The sequence below is a fragment of the Oratosquilla oratoria genome, unplaced genomic scaffold, assembly GCF_046742065.1.
Source record: "Oratosquilla oratoria isolate Oo_2021 unplaced genomic scaffold, ASM4674206v1 SCAFFOLD213, whole genome shotgun sequence".
NCBI lineage: Eukaryota > Metazoa > Arthropoda > Malacostraca > Stomatopoda > Squillidae > Oratosquilla > Oratosquilla oratoria.
Genome location: NW_027467565.1, coordinates 79,181 through 93,545, shown reverse-complemented (window position 1 = coordinate 93,545; position 14,365 = coordinate 79,181). Strand labels below are relative to the sequence as shown.

The 14,365-nt window shown below is 39.6% G+C and overlaps 1 protein-coding gene across 4 annotated transcripts in view; it reads right to left on the bottom strand.

Moving 5' to 3' along the window:
* Nucleotides 1–12,603, bottom strand: part of DCAF12 (DDB1 and CUL4 associated factor 12-like protein) — a 58,737-nt gene extending 46,134 nt beyond the window's left edge. Inside the window, exons 1-5 of one of the 4 annotated variants that reach the window (XM_076181264.1) lie at nt 12,260–12,600; nt 11,214–11,371; nt 7,220–7,391; nt 1,307–1,483; nt 763–927 (exon numbers count right to left, since the gene is read on the bottom strand). In XM_076181264.1, coding sequence (XP_076037379.1) covers nt 763–927; nt 1,307–1,483; nt 7,220–7,363 — 486 coding nt within the window. In that variant the 5' untranslated portion in view covers nt 7,364–7,391; nt 11,214–11,371; nt 12,260–12,600. Of the gene's footprint in view, nt 1–762; nt 928–1,306; nt 1,484–7,219; nt 7,392–11,213; nt 11,372–12,180; nt 12,208–12,259 lie in introns of those variants that run through there. The other 3 variants (XM_076181265.1, XM_076181266.1, XM_076181267.1) reach the window with 3 other exon arrangements.
* Between the last annotated feature and the right edge of the window lie 1,762 nt (nt 12,604–14,365).

The window sequence follows — 14,365 nt, the reverse complement described above, 5'->3', positions numbered from 1 at the left end:
CCCCCATCTCATCTTAGCTTCTCATTGATGATGGGTCATCCCTGTACCTCACCCACTGCCCTGGGGCAGAAGCAATGTAGAAGGCCACAGTACATCCACAGCATGGCCACTTCACTTAGTAACCCATCCCCTCATGTATAAAAAGAGAAGGTGGGGAGAAATCCCTTCAGGCTGTATCAAAAAATCATTTCACACATAACCACTCCCTAACCCCCTCCTTTCCTTGTATCACAGTATCATCTATACACAGCCATTCTCCACTCACCCCTATCTCCTGCCTTCTCCCTTGCTCAACACCCTTCTCACCCCATCCATCCATCTCATCCTCTGGCATCCCCTCAAGTTCACTCCCTCCACTTTTGCCTTCCACACCTCTTTAGCTAATCTTTCTTCACTCATTCTTTCCATGTATCCATTCCAGGACTCTTTCTTCAGCCCTATCTGCCATCTCCTTTTCCATCCCAGCTCTCCTCTTCACCTCCTAGTTTCTTATTCTATCCAGCCTTGTAACTCCTTCCATACTTCTCAGACATTTCATTCAAACTTTTCCTCTCTGCCTCTCTCAAATTCCAAGTCTCTGTTACAACTACAAATACACAAAATTCATCTTATGACTGCTTGGCCAGACAGTCAGGGAATGACAACAACACAACATTATCTTGATTTCATACTTCTATCTTTACTTTTTTCAACTAGAGGAGAAACAAACTATATCATTCTTTCTATTAAAACTCATACAAAAACAAAACTAAATCAACAAACCTTGTTAATACGATTAAGAGGAATAGGATGTTCTTTGAACATTCCTGTTGTTAGTGTATGTCTTGTGCCGAATTCTTCATTAACTTTCTGATACTCCAACTGCCCAAGACCTCGACTTCTAGCAATTACATAATCAACAAAATTATAACTTAACGGTTGATACATCTGAAAAATGAAAAACACATCAATATAGATATCACCATAGTAGTCAGTTTGTGAAAAAACTTGATTGTCACAGTATCCAACAGCTTAATGAGAACACATGTGAAAATAGAAGTGATTAAAACTATATTCTATACATCTGGAGAAGGCATGTGACAAAGAATCATACATTTTCACATTAAAATAGACTTGTTTTCATCTGTTTTCAGTCTGAAATTAGGTGTCAACTATTACACAAATACTGTATGCAAAGGGTCACAATAGAAAGAAGGAAAGGAATATAAATATATACATATATATATATACACAATCCTTCTGCACACACAGTTTCTTCGATCAAGACAATTTGACAGATCAGAAAATGTTCAGAAACAAAATGCACCTGATTAAAAGGTTGTCTTCTTTTAGGTGGCTGGTGATTATGTGGGTGTGAGGGATGGTGAGGCACTCCTCGTAAAGCAATGTAGCCACCTCCATCATGTGCATTCTCCTCTTCATCAAAGTCATCCTCATCTTCTTCTTCATCATCAGCCTCATTGTACAGCATAAAATCTTCTGTCTTAAGAGAGAGTGAAGTATCAAATTTTGTAAGACAGGAAGCATATTCATCAACAAATACTCACAGACAAACACAAGCCTTTCATTATTCACTGTGCTTACCCCCTAATACAGACTGAGAATTTTAAAAGATATTTTCACTTACTTCAGGTAGACACAAAGAAAGGAAGGAAGGAAGAAAGGAGGGAGGGAAGAAAGAAAGAAAAGAAAAAACTAATAGCAAACAAGTAAATTATGGTTCATCTCTGCTAATCCTGTTCTCTTTGAAATCTAAACAACCCAAAGCCAATCAATGATAGATGACCAATGACAGGTATCTGTTTATGCTGGTTTTGCAAGATGGATAGTACAGCTGCCCATTTTCAAAATCTGTCAATGCCCTTACCTCCCTTAGGTTTTTTGTGATGAATATACATTCTGGAATTCACGGCATTTATACTCATCAACATTTGAATTCTGCAAGCCTTTCTTCCTTCAAGATGAGTCATCTCGATGTCTGGCACCAATTCTTCAGTCACTTCAAGATATTTGAAGAGAATATATGCCTGGCTTTTTGCCCTTCCCCTTACTACATTTTGCTTTTATTTTTAGCATATTATTAGACCATAATGAACACAAATAGTGATTCAAATGATAATGTCATATACGAGCCTGAACAACTCTGATAGTATGTCTGACAGTTCAATGGCATCAATTTCAGAAGATGAAGACTGATTGTGAGCCACAACCACTTGACTTGTGTCAATGGTGCCACCTACAGGTGTCACTTTCCCTTGTCTCCCTTTTCCTTTCACTGGTGAGCCAGGTATTTCACATGATATCAATACAGATGATATGGAACCTTTTGATTTCTTTTGTCTTTATTTTGATGATAACTAATATTATTTGTATAAAAAACTTTTATACTACGACTGTCCCTCCGTTATGCTGTCCCCCAACCCCTTGTTGCTGTCCTATACCATTTCTCTGAGTATTCTTTTTCTGTGGTGGGGGAAAAGAATACTGCCACCAAGTATTCCCACTTGGATCGTAAGAGGCAAGAAGAAAGGGACGGGGAGTGGGACTAGGCATCCTTCTCCTTGTAGCCCCACAGGGGACATTCCAAGAAAAGTAAAGGCATAAGAGGGTCTGGGAGTTTTCCGACCAGCACCCTAAGGTTTGGGTCTTTTAATGTGCGTGGATGTGGTACAGATGAGAGTAAAAGGGAAGAGATAGGTAGTATGTTTGTGAGAAGAAAGATGGATGTGTTGGCTTTGAGTGAAACTAAGTTGAAAGGGAAGGGTGAGTGTAAGTGGGAGGTTATCAGGAGTGAAGAGAGGGCGAGGGAGGGAAGGGGTGGCTATTCTAGTAAGTGAAGAGATAGGTAAACGTGTAGTGGAGTGGAAGGAGATTTCCTCAAGGATAATGTGGATGAAGGTGAAACTGGGAAAGGAGATGTGGGTCTTTGTAAGTCCATATGGGCCTGGCAGTGAGAAGAGTGTAGAAGAAAGGGAGGCCTTTTGGATAGATTTAAACGAGTGCATAGAGGATTTAGGGAGAAATGTCAATGTAATAGTACTGGGAGACCTTAATGCTAGGGTAGGAAATAGTCCAATCGATGGAGTGGTTGGGAAATGTGGAGTTCCTGGAAAGAATCGTAGTGGAGAGTTGATGGTGGAAATGTGTCTAGAAAGAGAGTTGATGATAGCAAATACAGTGTTTCGGAAGAAAGTCAAGCATAAGTACACATGGGAGAGGGTGGTGGAGGGAAGGGTGGTAGATAGAGGGTTAATGGATTATGTAGTGGTAAATAGGATTATGATAGGAAGAGTTAAGGAAGTACATGTGCTAAGGGGAGAGGGTGGGGGAATATCAGATCATTTTTTGGTGGAAGGTAAGTTGAGAATGGAGGATAGATGGAGAAAGAGGAAAGGGACAAAAGGTAGAGAGGTTCTTAGAGTGAATTCTTGAGTGAACTCTTTGAATGAAAAGGAAAAGGAGAGGGAGTACGAAAAGAAGCTGAAGGAGGAGTGGGAGTGAAGGATAGAGTGGAGCTAGGTGTGGAGGAGGAGTGGGGATGGTTCAAGGAGGAAGTCATAAAGTGTGCAAGGATGGTGTGTGGAACAAGAAGGATGGGAGGAAATAGAAGGAAGGGTAGTGAATGGTGGGATGAGGAAATGAAGAAGGTTGTAGAAGAGAAGAAGCGAGCTTTCACAGATTGGTTACAAAATAGGATGAGGGAGTCATATGAGAGGTACAAAGAAAAGAAAAGAGAAGTAAAGCAAAAGGTAAAGGAGGCAAAGTGGAGAGCAGATGTGAAATGGGGTAAGAGTATGACAGAAAATTTTGAAAGTAATAAAAAGATGTTTTGGAAAGAAATTAAGAGAGGAAGAGGAGGCGAATCAAGTAGAGAAGAAAATGTAAAAGGTGCAAATGGAGAGATGATAATGGAGGAGAAGGCAGTAAGGGGAAGATGGGCAGAATATTTTAGGGAGTTGCTAAATGTGAAGGAGGATAGGGAGGGAAAGATAGCTGCAGTGGGAAATGCGAAGAAAATGAGAGTGATGAGTGAGGAGAATGGAGGAGAAATAAGGAAGGATGAGGTGAAGGCAGTTGTTAAGATGATGAGAGCAGGTAAGGCACCTGGGTTGGATGGATGCCATGCAGAATGTCTGAAAAAGGAAGGTACAGTGATGGTGGACCGGCTGGTGAGGTTATTTAATGTTTGCTGGAGAGAGGGTAGAGTGCCGGAGGACTGGAGGAGTGCCTGTATAGTTCGACTTTACAAGGGAAAGGGGGACAAGTGTGAATGTAGTAGTTTCAGAGGGATTAGCTTGTTAACCACTTCAGTACGGAACTTAAATCTCGCGGGCAGCAGCCAATGCCAGCCGTACGACGTGTCGTAATAATACTCGCATCATAAAATACAGTCACCGCTTATATCGATCGTTCTCTCTTTCACCCGCGAATTTTGAAAACCACAGAGAATGGGATTCAGGGCACATTTGAGAGAATGTAAAAACACAGGGGCGACTACAATAAATATAATCAAGACGCCGATATGGCAGCGTCGCGAATCCACTTGCTCCTCATGACGCCTACGTGTGCGGCACCGTATGGAAGGGGTTAAGTGTAGTTGGGAAGGCTTATGGGAGGATCTTGATTGAGAGGATTAGGAGGAACAGAAGGAGTAATTGGTGAGGAACAGTGTGGATTTAGGACAGGTAGAGGTTGTGTAGATTAGATCTTTGTGGTAAGACAGATATGTGAGAAAGCTATAGGAAAGGGGAAGGATGTTTTTTGGGCTTTTATGGATCTGGAAAAGGCTTATGATAGGGTAGACAGAAAGGCACTGTGGGAGGTTATGCAGATATATGGGATAGGAGGAAAGCTTCTAGGAGCTGTCAAGAGTTTTTATGAGAGTAGTAGAGCTTGTGTCAGGATTAGAAATGGAGAGAGTGAGTGGTTCGAGGTAAAGATGGGACCTTGTCAAGGATGCGTTATGTCGCCCTGGCTATTCAACTTATACATGGATGGGGTGGTGCGAGAGGTAAATGCAAGGGTAGTGGGTCAGGGATTGGAGATGGTTAAAGAAAATGGAGAAAAGTGGGAGGTGAGCCAGCTGTTGTTTGCGGACGAAACTGCGCTTGTGGCAGGATCGGAGGAGGGATTGAGGAAGTTGGTGACAGAGTTTGGGAGAGTATGTGATAGAAGAAAGCTAAAGATAAATGTGGGTAAAAGTAAGGTGATGAGATGTACAAGGGGTGAAAGGGGCAGTAGACTGGAAGTGAGCATTAAGGGAGAGCGACTGGAGGAAGTGGATAGTTTTAGATACTTGGGTGCAAATGTGGCAGGAAAAGGTGGAGTGAAGGTGGAGGTAGAATGTAGATTGAGAGAAGCGAGTAAATGCCTTGGTGGATTAAAGAGTGTAATGAGGAATAGACATTTGGGAATGGATGCTAAGAGGAGACTGTATGAAGGAGTGATTGTGCCAACAACACTGTATGGGGCAGAAATGTGGAACATAAGAGAAGAAGAGAGAGGGAGTTTAAATGTGTTTGAGATGAGGTGTCTAAGAAGTATGATGGGGGTTACTAGGCTAGATAGAGTGAGAAACGAGGAGGTGAGGAGGAGAGCAGAGGTGGAAAGGGAGCTGGGAGATAGGGTTGATGAAAGAGTATCAGGATGGTTTGGACACATGGAAAGAATGAGTGAAGAAAGACTAGTAAAAGAGGTATGGAAGGCAGATGTGGAGGGAGTGAACATGAGGGGACATCCTAGGATGAGGTGGATGGATGGGGTGAAGGGGGCTTTGGGGAAGAGGGGAATGTCTGTTGAGGAAGGACAGGAGAGGACAGAAGACAGGGGTGAATGGAGAATGGTTGTATATGGATGATGTTGTGATGGCATGAGGTGGAATGGGTGGGGGGATGGGGGGTGAGGTAGTATGTGTGAGCAAAATTTGACGAAGCCCGAAGGGATTTCTCCCCGTCTTCTACTTTTTTGCAATGGGGGGACGGAGAGGGGGGGGGGGGGGGGGGGGTCGCCAATTTAACCCCTTCCATACGGTGCCGCACACGTAGGCGTCATGGGGAGCGAGTGTATTCGCGAGGCTGCCATATCGGCGTCTTGATTATATATATTGTAATCGCCCCTCCATAATGACATTCTTTCTAATTCTTTTGTAATCGCATTTTCTATGGTTATCAGAATTCACGGGTGAAGAGAGAACGATCAATATAAGCGGTGACTATATTTTATGATGCGAGTATTATTACGACACGTCGTACGGCTGGCATTGGCTGCTGCCACCGAGATCTAAGTCCATGACGCCTACGTGTGCGGCACCGTATGGAAGGGGTTAATGAAGCGGCCTTGCTGTGGATGTGCTGTGTCTTGCGACACTGCTTCTGACCCAGGGCAGTGGACAGGATGCAGGGATGACCCGTCATCCAGGAGGTGCTAAGATAAGAGGGAGGGTGGAGGGGTGTGGAGTGTATTCAGGGATGGAATGGGTGGAAGTGATTTTATGCCTTTTCCTTTTTGGCTACCTCCCTTGTAAGGGGGAAAAATCCTTGGTATATGTATGTAATATTATTTGAACTGAAGTGGCTTTTTTATAAGATCTTGCTAATGAAAGAGTATACTCATTCCTGCCTGTATAGGAAAATTAATTCTAAGATTTACTCATTCCTGCCTGTATAGGGAAATTAATTCTAAGTTTTTATTTTTCAAATATAGTATTGCTTCTGACCCAGGGGAGTGGGCGAGATGCATGGATGACCCATTATCCAGAAGGAGCCAAGATAAGAGGGAGTGTGGGGGGTGAATGGGAGTGGAGTATGTGGGGATAGAATGGGTGGGAGTGGATTTTATACCTTTGTTTTTGGCTCTCTCCCTTGTAAGGGGAAAAAGGCTGTCAGTATATGTAAATATAACATAACTGAACAACAAATAATTCCCAGATCAACAGCATAAAAAATACTATTAATCAAGCAAAATAACAAAAAATTGTCTGATTTTGGAACACTTTCAGCAAAAAAAAATTCCAGAGATGGGGTTAATATTAATTAACTGTGATTAGCAATCTTTGAGTGGAGATTATTTTCCAATTGTAAAAGAACACTATATGACTGGTCCATAGGGGTCATTAAAGTCCCTACAAATCCAACTGCATAAAACTTATGCATTCAATACTCTATACTGGGTTACAATAGTGTTTTTCTTAGAGCTGATATAATGTTCACTATATCCTTACTTTGTCTGTTTGTCCAAAAATATGGTTGGGATAGTATGGCTGGCGGTGCAATGGAAGGCCTGAAGGTCGTGTACGGGTGCGGCGCTTGGACACAAACTTTGCTGGCCAACTACCAACTGTTGGTACCATCTTGGTTGTTGCCATTATTACATTTCAATAGATATGGCATAGCCTGAAATAAAAAAAAATATCTTAGTATTTTATCTATTATTATTCAACAAAATAAACATAAAGGAATTTCTAGAAATACCTAATTATATAACTACACACACATTTGATTGAATACCTGTGGAAGGAGGACATGGGACTTAGAATAAGATTCCAGCTGATTAATATCAGACCCTGATGTAACTTAAACCAATGAACTATACTCATGTGGCACCTTCCTCACTACCACAAAGACAAATAAAATACAATACAGCAACCACAATAAAGTCAAAAGTGCCACCCAATAAAGAAGAATAGTCATAGTAGACACCATAAGGAAGAAACTTTATTAAAAGTGCAACGTTTCATTTTTTAAGCTTTTTCAAGTACATAGGGCCTCAACAGGGGAAATGCTGGACTTTTATTAAAGGTTTCATCCTCATAGTGCCTACTCTGACCATTTTGTCAGCAATTGTATTTTTAAATCATTCAAGATGTTACTTGAGACAGGTTAGCTCTTTAGCTACCTAGGAGGTGTACAGAAATAAATAAAATAGCCTGGGAGCAGCCAGAATAATAACAGATATTGATGCCTAAGAGTTTCACTTAGTGGAAAACCTGCAACCCCACTGCAGCTGGCAACAGTTCTCAGGCCTTCCCACAGGCCTCTCTGGGAAACAACTTTGGACTGTTGTCTACCTTGTATTGGTGGAAGTAGTAAGAGGAGGGGACCAGTCACTGGCAGTCAGCTTTCCATGTGTGAAATGACAAAAAATACAGTTGAAGGTGATGCAGAGAGGTCCCAAGTCCAATCTAGAGACCAAATGTCAGCCCTTTAGGATTACACCTCCTGATAGAGGTAAAAGCGTTGATAGATCTTGAAAATGGGCAGCTTCACTGTCCATCTTATGGGACCACCACAGGCAAATACCCATCATTGGTTTTAGATTATTATAAACTCACACGGCTACTTTGTTACTGGTAAATTCTCTTTTTATATTCTGGGTTCCTGGTGGGCAAATAACTGTGACAAACAGGATCAGCATTTTCTTAATGTTGAGCTTCCTTGAAAACGCCAATTTCCTAAATAGTCTATTAGTCTCTTTCAGACCACCCATTCAATTATACCAATAAATCAGGAAGTCAGTACCACAGGCTGGTAGTTTTTGTTTAATCTTTTATTATCTATCTTGTGAATTAGTTACAGTTCCTTCTTTGAGGATAATGGAACTATATCAGTAGAGAGGGACTTGAAGGATATAGATTTCAGTAGTAGCACCACCTCAACTCTACAGGTCTACAAGAACTGTGCACTACATCCATCTGGTTCTACTGCTGTGCTGTAGTATCTGTAGCTATATCATTGATGGCTTGGGTGACTTTGTCAAATTCATAGTTGATGTGAGTCAATTTTGGTGTGGATGTGTCTACCTGTGCACTGTAGAAGGCAGATGGGTTCTCCATAATTTTGTCCAGATACACTGAAGACACTTTTGTATTGTCCCTTCAGAATACTTACCATCCTCTTTGGCTCACCTTCACGAACTTTTAGTGGGTCTACTAATGACTTCTTATTCAATTTTTTCCTTGTACAAGTCAAAAAGAACCTGAGTAGTCTTTGATGTTTCAAACAGCCTGTAGTTCCTTTTCCTCTGGTCTTTGTGGGACTTCAGTAGTTTCTTTTCTGCTTCTTGGTGGGCCTCTTATAGTCTGATGGTTTTGTGGTGTGGTTAATTTCCTGCTAGCTTGGCTTTAAAGGCTCCTCTTTCTAATAAGTATGTGACAGACTTCTCTGTTTGGAACTGGAGTTTGGTGGGGTATTTGCTTAATACACTCCCTTGAAGTTAGCCAGTTCTTTTGCTCCAGGTCTCTCTTCCAGAAGACTCACAAACCTGGACCAAATGTAGCATACTGAAAGGAAAGTAGAAAATATTCTTATGACACTCATGTCTGCTAAAATTACTACCCAGTTTACTTTGAGTTTGCTTTTTATGGCAGTCCAGTATGTCTTTGTGACAGAAGTTCTGTCATCTTGTGCAAATTTTGGCCCTGTGCCATTCTGACATGCTCATCATTATAACATTCACTGTAACTGTATCTTTACATATCCTGTAGGCTGTCATAGTGGTTTCAAAGAGTTCATATTTGTGGATCATACTGCAGTCACTGCTGAAGATCAAGTCAAAGATATTGAACCCTTTCAATGACTTGGTTACAGATTGTGTAACAAATTTGGTCTCCATATCTGACAGTTTGTGTGCTTGGTATTTTTTTTCTGTCATCCCTCCCTCTACCTTCAGTGATTTTCAGTTCATATAAGGGAAGAAGCCCCCAAACAGAAAAAAATTGTGTGTGGGGGGCTTGTAGGTGATTGAGAATATGGCCAATTCTATTTGTAACTTGTTGAAATAGGTCTTGGGAGGTGTCTTGGAGCTTATATACACAACAGTCACCATAAGGTTCAATTTTTTGGTATAGGGAGCAAAGATTCCACATGTCCCATTTAAGAAGCTAACACATGTATTTGCTAAAAGACGATTCTATATGTAGACAACTTTTCCACTGTCTATACAAAGTTATTCATGGTTTTGGATCTGAGCATCTGCATCAATTATATCACTATAGAGGTGTGTTTCAATAACCTGGTATAGTTTGTCATTGATGGCTATTTCTTGCAAGAGACAATTTTGTTTTGGCTGCACTTCTGGTATAGGACCCTTATACTACACACACTCAACACTTTAATTATAGAAAACTCAAGCTCCCTCTCTTTTGTCCTGCCAAAACAACTTGCCCATCATAGCAATCATTATTTTCTGCAGGTGTTCTACTAGTCCCTCAACAGTTTTCCATAATAATAATAAAAATAAAAATAAATAAATAAATAAAAATGTTTGCCCCAAATTCTTGTAGCTGCAGACAGTGACTCTGTATAAGTATAAAAATTTGCACTTGTCCACCTGTTTACATCCAAATTTCCATGTTTCCTGAATTTCAAGCATTTCTTGGGATGTGAAAGGGGCAATTTTCACCCAGTATTTCAAATTTGCAAATTCTAATTATTTTGAACTTACACACAGGTCTTGTTTGTGTTGTTATTGCTACTGCTCCTCTATTGTTTTACCCAGTGGGGTTTTTCCCAGTGTTGCAACTTATTCTTTAGTTGGTCCAATTGTTTGGTCCTGGTCTTGCCTTAGTTCCAGGGAGTGAGGTGTTCTGAATGTAGATTCTTCCTTACTTCCTTGCTCCTGATTTTCCTTATCTTGGACTTCTTGTTCAACTGCCTTACATCCAAATAGGTTGTTTAGTAGTAACTATAGTTTAAGTGGGTTTGTTTGGCACAGGCCAGACATGTAAAATTTTTGTGTTGGTGTCAGGGTTATCATAAAGTAGGTAGTCTGGGAACAAGACGCAAGAGTTGTGGCTCCCCACTTCACAATTTCTGCATTTAAGCCAGTTTTGCAGTGTTTCTGTTATGAGTACAGGGGTACCTGGTCCAGTAGTTTTCACAGTTTGTTCACATTGAATAGTTTTTCCAAAAAATCACAATTTCAATCAAATCACAAGGGAGAAAATATATATATACATAAAAAATAACAAAATATTGTTTCGAATAACATTCTTTCCTCACAACACTGTTTGTCTTGTTACATTACATAATTTACACAATATAAGTGTTCGTTTTTCTTCAGACCACCGATGTCCACTACTATGTATAGGTTTTACATTTCCGAAATATCAGACGACTTAAAAATCAGGTTATAAGTACAACTTGATGAAATTATACCTCAATCCTTGTACCCGCTAAGAACAAGCACGAGAACAAAAATATCAAGTGAACACTCACGTAGGCCTGCCAGGTCCAAGTCAGGTATATAGTATTTAAATACCCTGGTGGTAGCCCTTCTCAAAAACTAAATAATAAGTGTTCCTGGGATCTTGTTATTGTAAAGTTTTGGACTCCAAAGGGTCTTCCTGGTTAGAAGACCTGCAGGATTCCTGTGCCTATTTGAACAAATACAAAATAAAAATCCAAAATAAGTCATTAATATCACTATGAATTATAGGAAACAAGAAATTTGAGATATCCGTGGTCTATATACAACCAAAAATACTGATCTACCCATTATAATTGCCTTTTTAATTTTTGTAAATATTATCTATAGATGCCAGTTTGAACTCTTCAGTTACCATTTTATCAATTCCTCCTGGTTCACATTCTGGTCAGTGAAATTCCTCACCATTTATGTCTATGCACCATCACCTAACCTGATTCCATCTTACAAAAATGCAACCTTTCATATCTTGCAAATTAGGACCAAATAGCTTGTTACACAGCTGACTATAAATGTACATACAACCATTAATTAATGAAATAGTACAATATATTGAGCAAAATTGAATGCTGAGATGATCAAAAAACTTAAAATTTATCTTTATCAAGACTTAGGTCTCCTCTGATTTGGTGGTTTCATTTATTTGTAGCTTGATGGTTCAATTTTCATTATGTAATGATTGAAAATTTTACTATATTGGAAATTACTGCTAATACACATTCAAATATAGACAAAACGTACATCTATTACGAAATTCTAAACAATTACTTCTGATATCCAAAGCTGCCTTGGACCCTGTCTGTCAAATGCTTAACATTCGCTCACCATAAATAACCCACACACGACTACACCGTCTTTCAAATTTGTACCAGAGCAAATATCAATGTTTACTTCACATTATGCTACTGAACTTCAACATATAAAGAGAAAAAAAATGCATTTCAGAAACTACTTATGAACCTGTCACTACCACATTACCTGCGCGTTGAGCAGAACCATCTAACAACGTCATATTAAGTAAAATGGGTAAAACAAAACTATATAATATCTTACAAACCTTAATATTTGCAGCAGGCTTATTTTTTACTTTAACAGGATCTCATACAGACGACGGCTTCAACCCACTTCTGTTTCGTTCTAAAACAAGGGAACCCTGTTATCTTCAGTCACTTCCAATACTACATTTCCAGTTACAAAGGCCAATTTAAAATTACAAAATGCTTGCATCCTTGTACTCATTATCAGTTTCCAAGCATCATTTCTAAGATTACCGTCTAATAAAATACCAAAAATAGATTCAAGTAAATAACTTTATATGTTTTCATGATATTAGACACAATCTAATGTTTCGTTGGTTCTGATTATTTACAACTATGTAAATATAAAAATATTAGTGTTTTAATAGTTGCAATCCAGTAAAGTACTGCAAATGCATCTCAATGGTTTGTTCTAAATTCTCAGTTTTATTATTGAATCACTTAAAATATTGAAAAATAAAATAAATTGTCTATATATTTGTACGCTGTACTGTACGACAGTTTAGGTCACCCCTGCCATAAAATTCGTACATTTTTGCTGTTTAGGCAGTCACTTCTCAGTTCTCACTTCGAGTATGATGGTTACTAGTGTAACAGCCCTAAAACTTCTGAGACACATAAATACGATGCCGTTATCTACAAATGCTATGGGAAAGGAAAGAGTATTTCATATGTTTTTTAACCAACATCCTGGTTCAACAGCCTTTCGATGACTTACTAAGCACTCCGGGCGCTCAAGGCAAAGGTGAGGGCTACGGCCCCAGCTATGCGCCTCGCAAATTATAACTCCGTAGGAAGTTTCATGCATACATTACAATCCTGGTTTGCTTGAGGAGTGCTATAGTGTATTGTACCACCAAAAACCTTTCCATAGGCTATCCGCACATTATCATAGACGTATTTTAATATATATATATATATATATATATATATATATATATATATATATATATATATATATATATATATATATATATATATATATATATATATATAATATTCTGATGACACCATGAGAAAGAAAAGCAGAGGAAGATGTAGGTGAAGGGCTTAATAAAGATTATTGTCAGAAAAAATGCAAGCAAGAAGTAATGGAAATTGCCAAAAGGTGTTAGCATTTATATATATATATATATATATATATATATATATATATATATATATATATACACCAGTATCTTTTTCCACCTTAATGCAGTGGGGGGAGGGGTAAGTTTATGACATCCATGGGAAAACGGTGGTGGCATTCTTATCCCCATACTGCAGAGATAACAGTTGACACGGCTCGATGGTAAGTGGTACCGCTCTTAACAGCTAATTCAGCGATCCGAGTTCGAGTCCCACCAAGGGCTGAAAAGGTTTCAGCATCACTGCTTCGCGACCCGGCAATCCGGCTCTTATGAGCAAGGAGTTTGTGATTAAGGTCAGAGTATTATCTATGGATCGGGCCGTAAGTGAGCTCTGAGCTCTTACCCAGGAAGGTAATAGCTGTCAATCATGAGTTCGACACGTGATTCAAGACCGTGGTGTATTAAAAAATATACTAAATATTGTACAGTGGTTCAGCCTTTATCTACGAATTGTCTCTGAATGTAATCGAACGCTGCGTGACTGGTCTGTTGGGGTGTCACTGGGGTCCCTAACACAGCATATATGCATATAACTATACATCCAACGTCCAAGTACAGGAGTGAGAGGAATGCTTGTTTAGCTCAGTTTTACAAAGGAAAAGGGGACAAATATGAATGTAATACTTTTCGATGGATCGATCTTTTGGGTGTAATTGGAGAGGCATATGAGAGAATGTCAATTGAGAGGACTACGAAAGGAAGAGTGGTAATTGGAAAAGAACACTGTGGGTTCAAGAAAAGTAGAGAATGTATGGGTCAGATTCTTGTGGAAGAGGGGATAAGGGAGAAGTTTATGACCAAATTATTTTTTGGGGGGGGTTCTTATGGCTTTAGAGAAGGCTTATGACAGGATCGACAGGAAGATATTGTGGGAGGTGTTGCAAATGTATGGTATAAGGAGAAGGGAGTCAATTTTTTTTTACGTGAGTAATAAAGCTTATGTTAGGGTTGGTAGTCTCGAGAGCGAGTGGTTTGGGATGAAGGTGGGGATGCGTC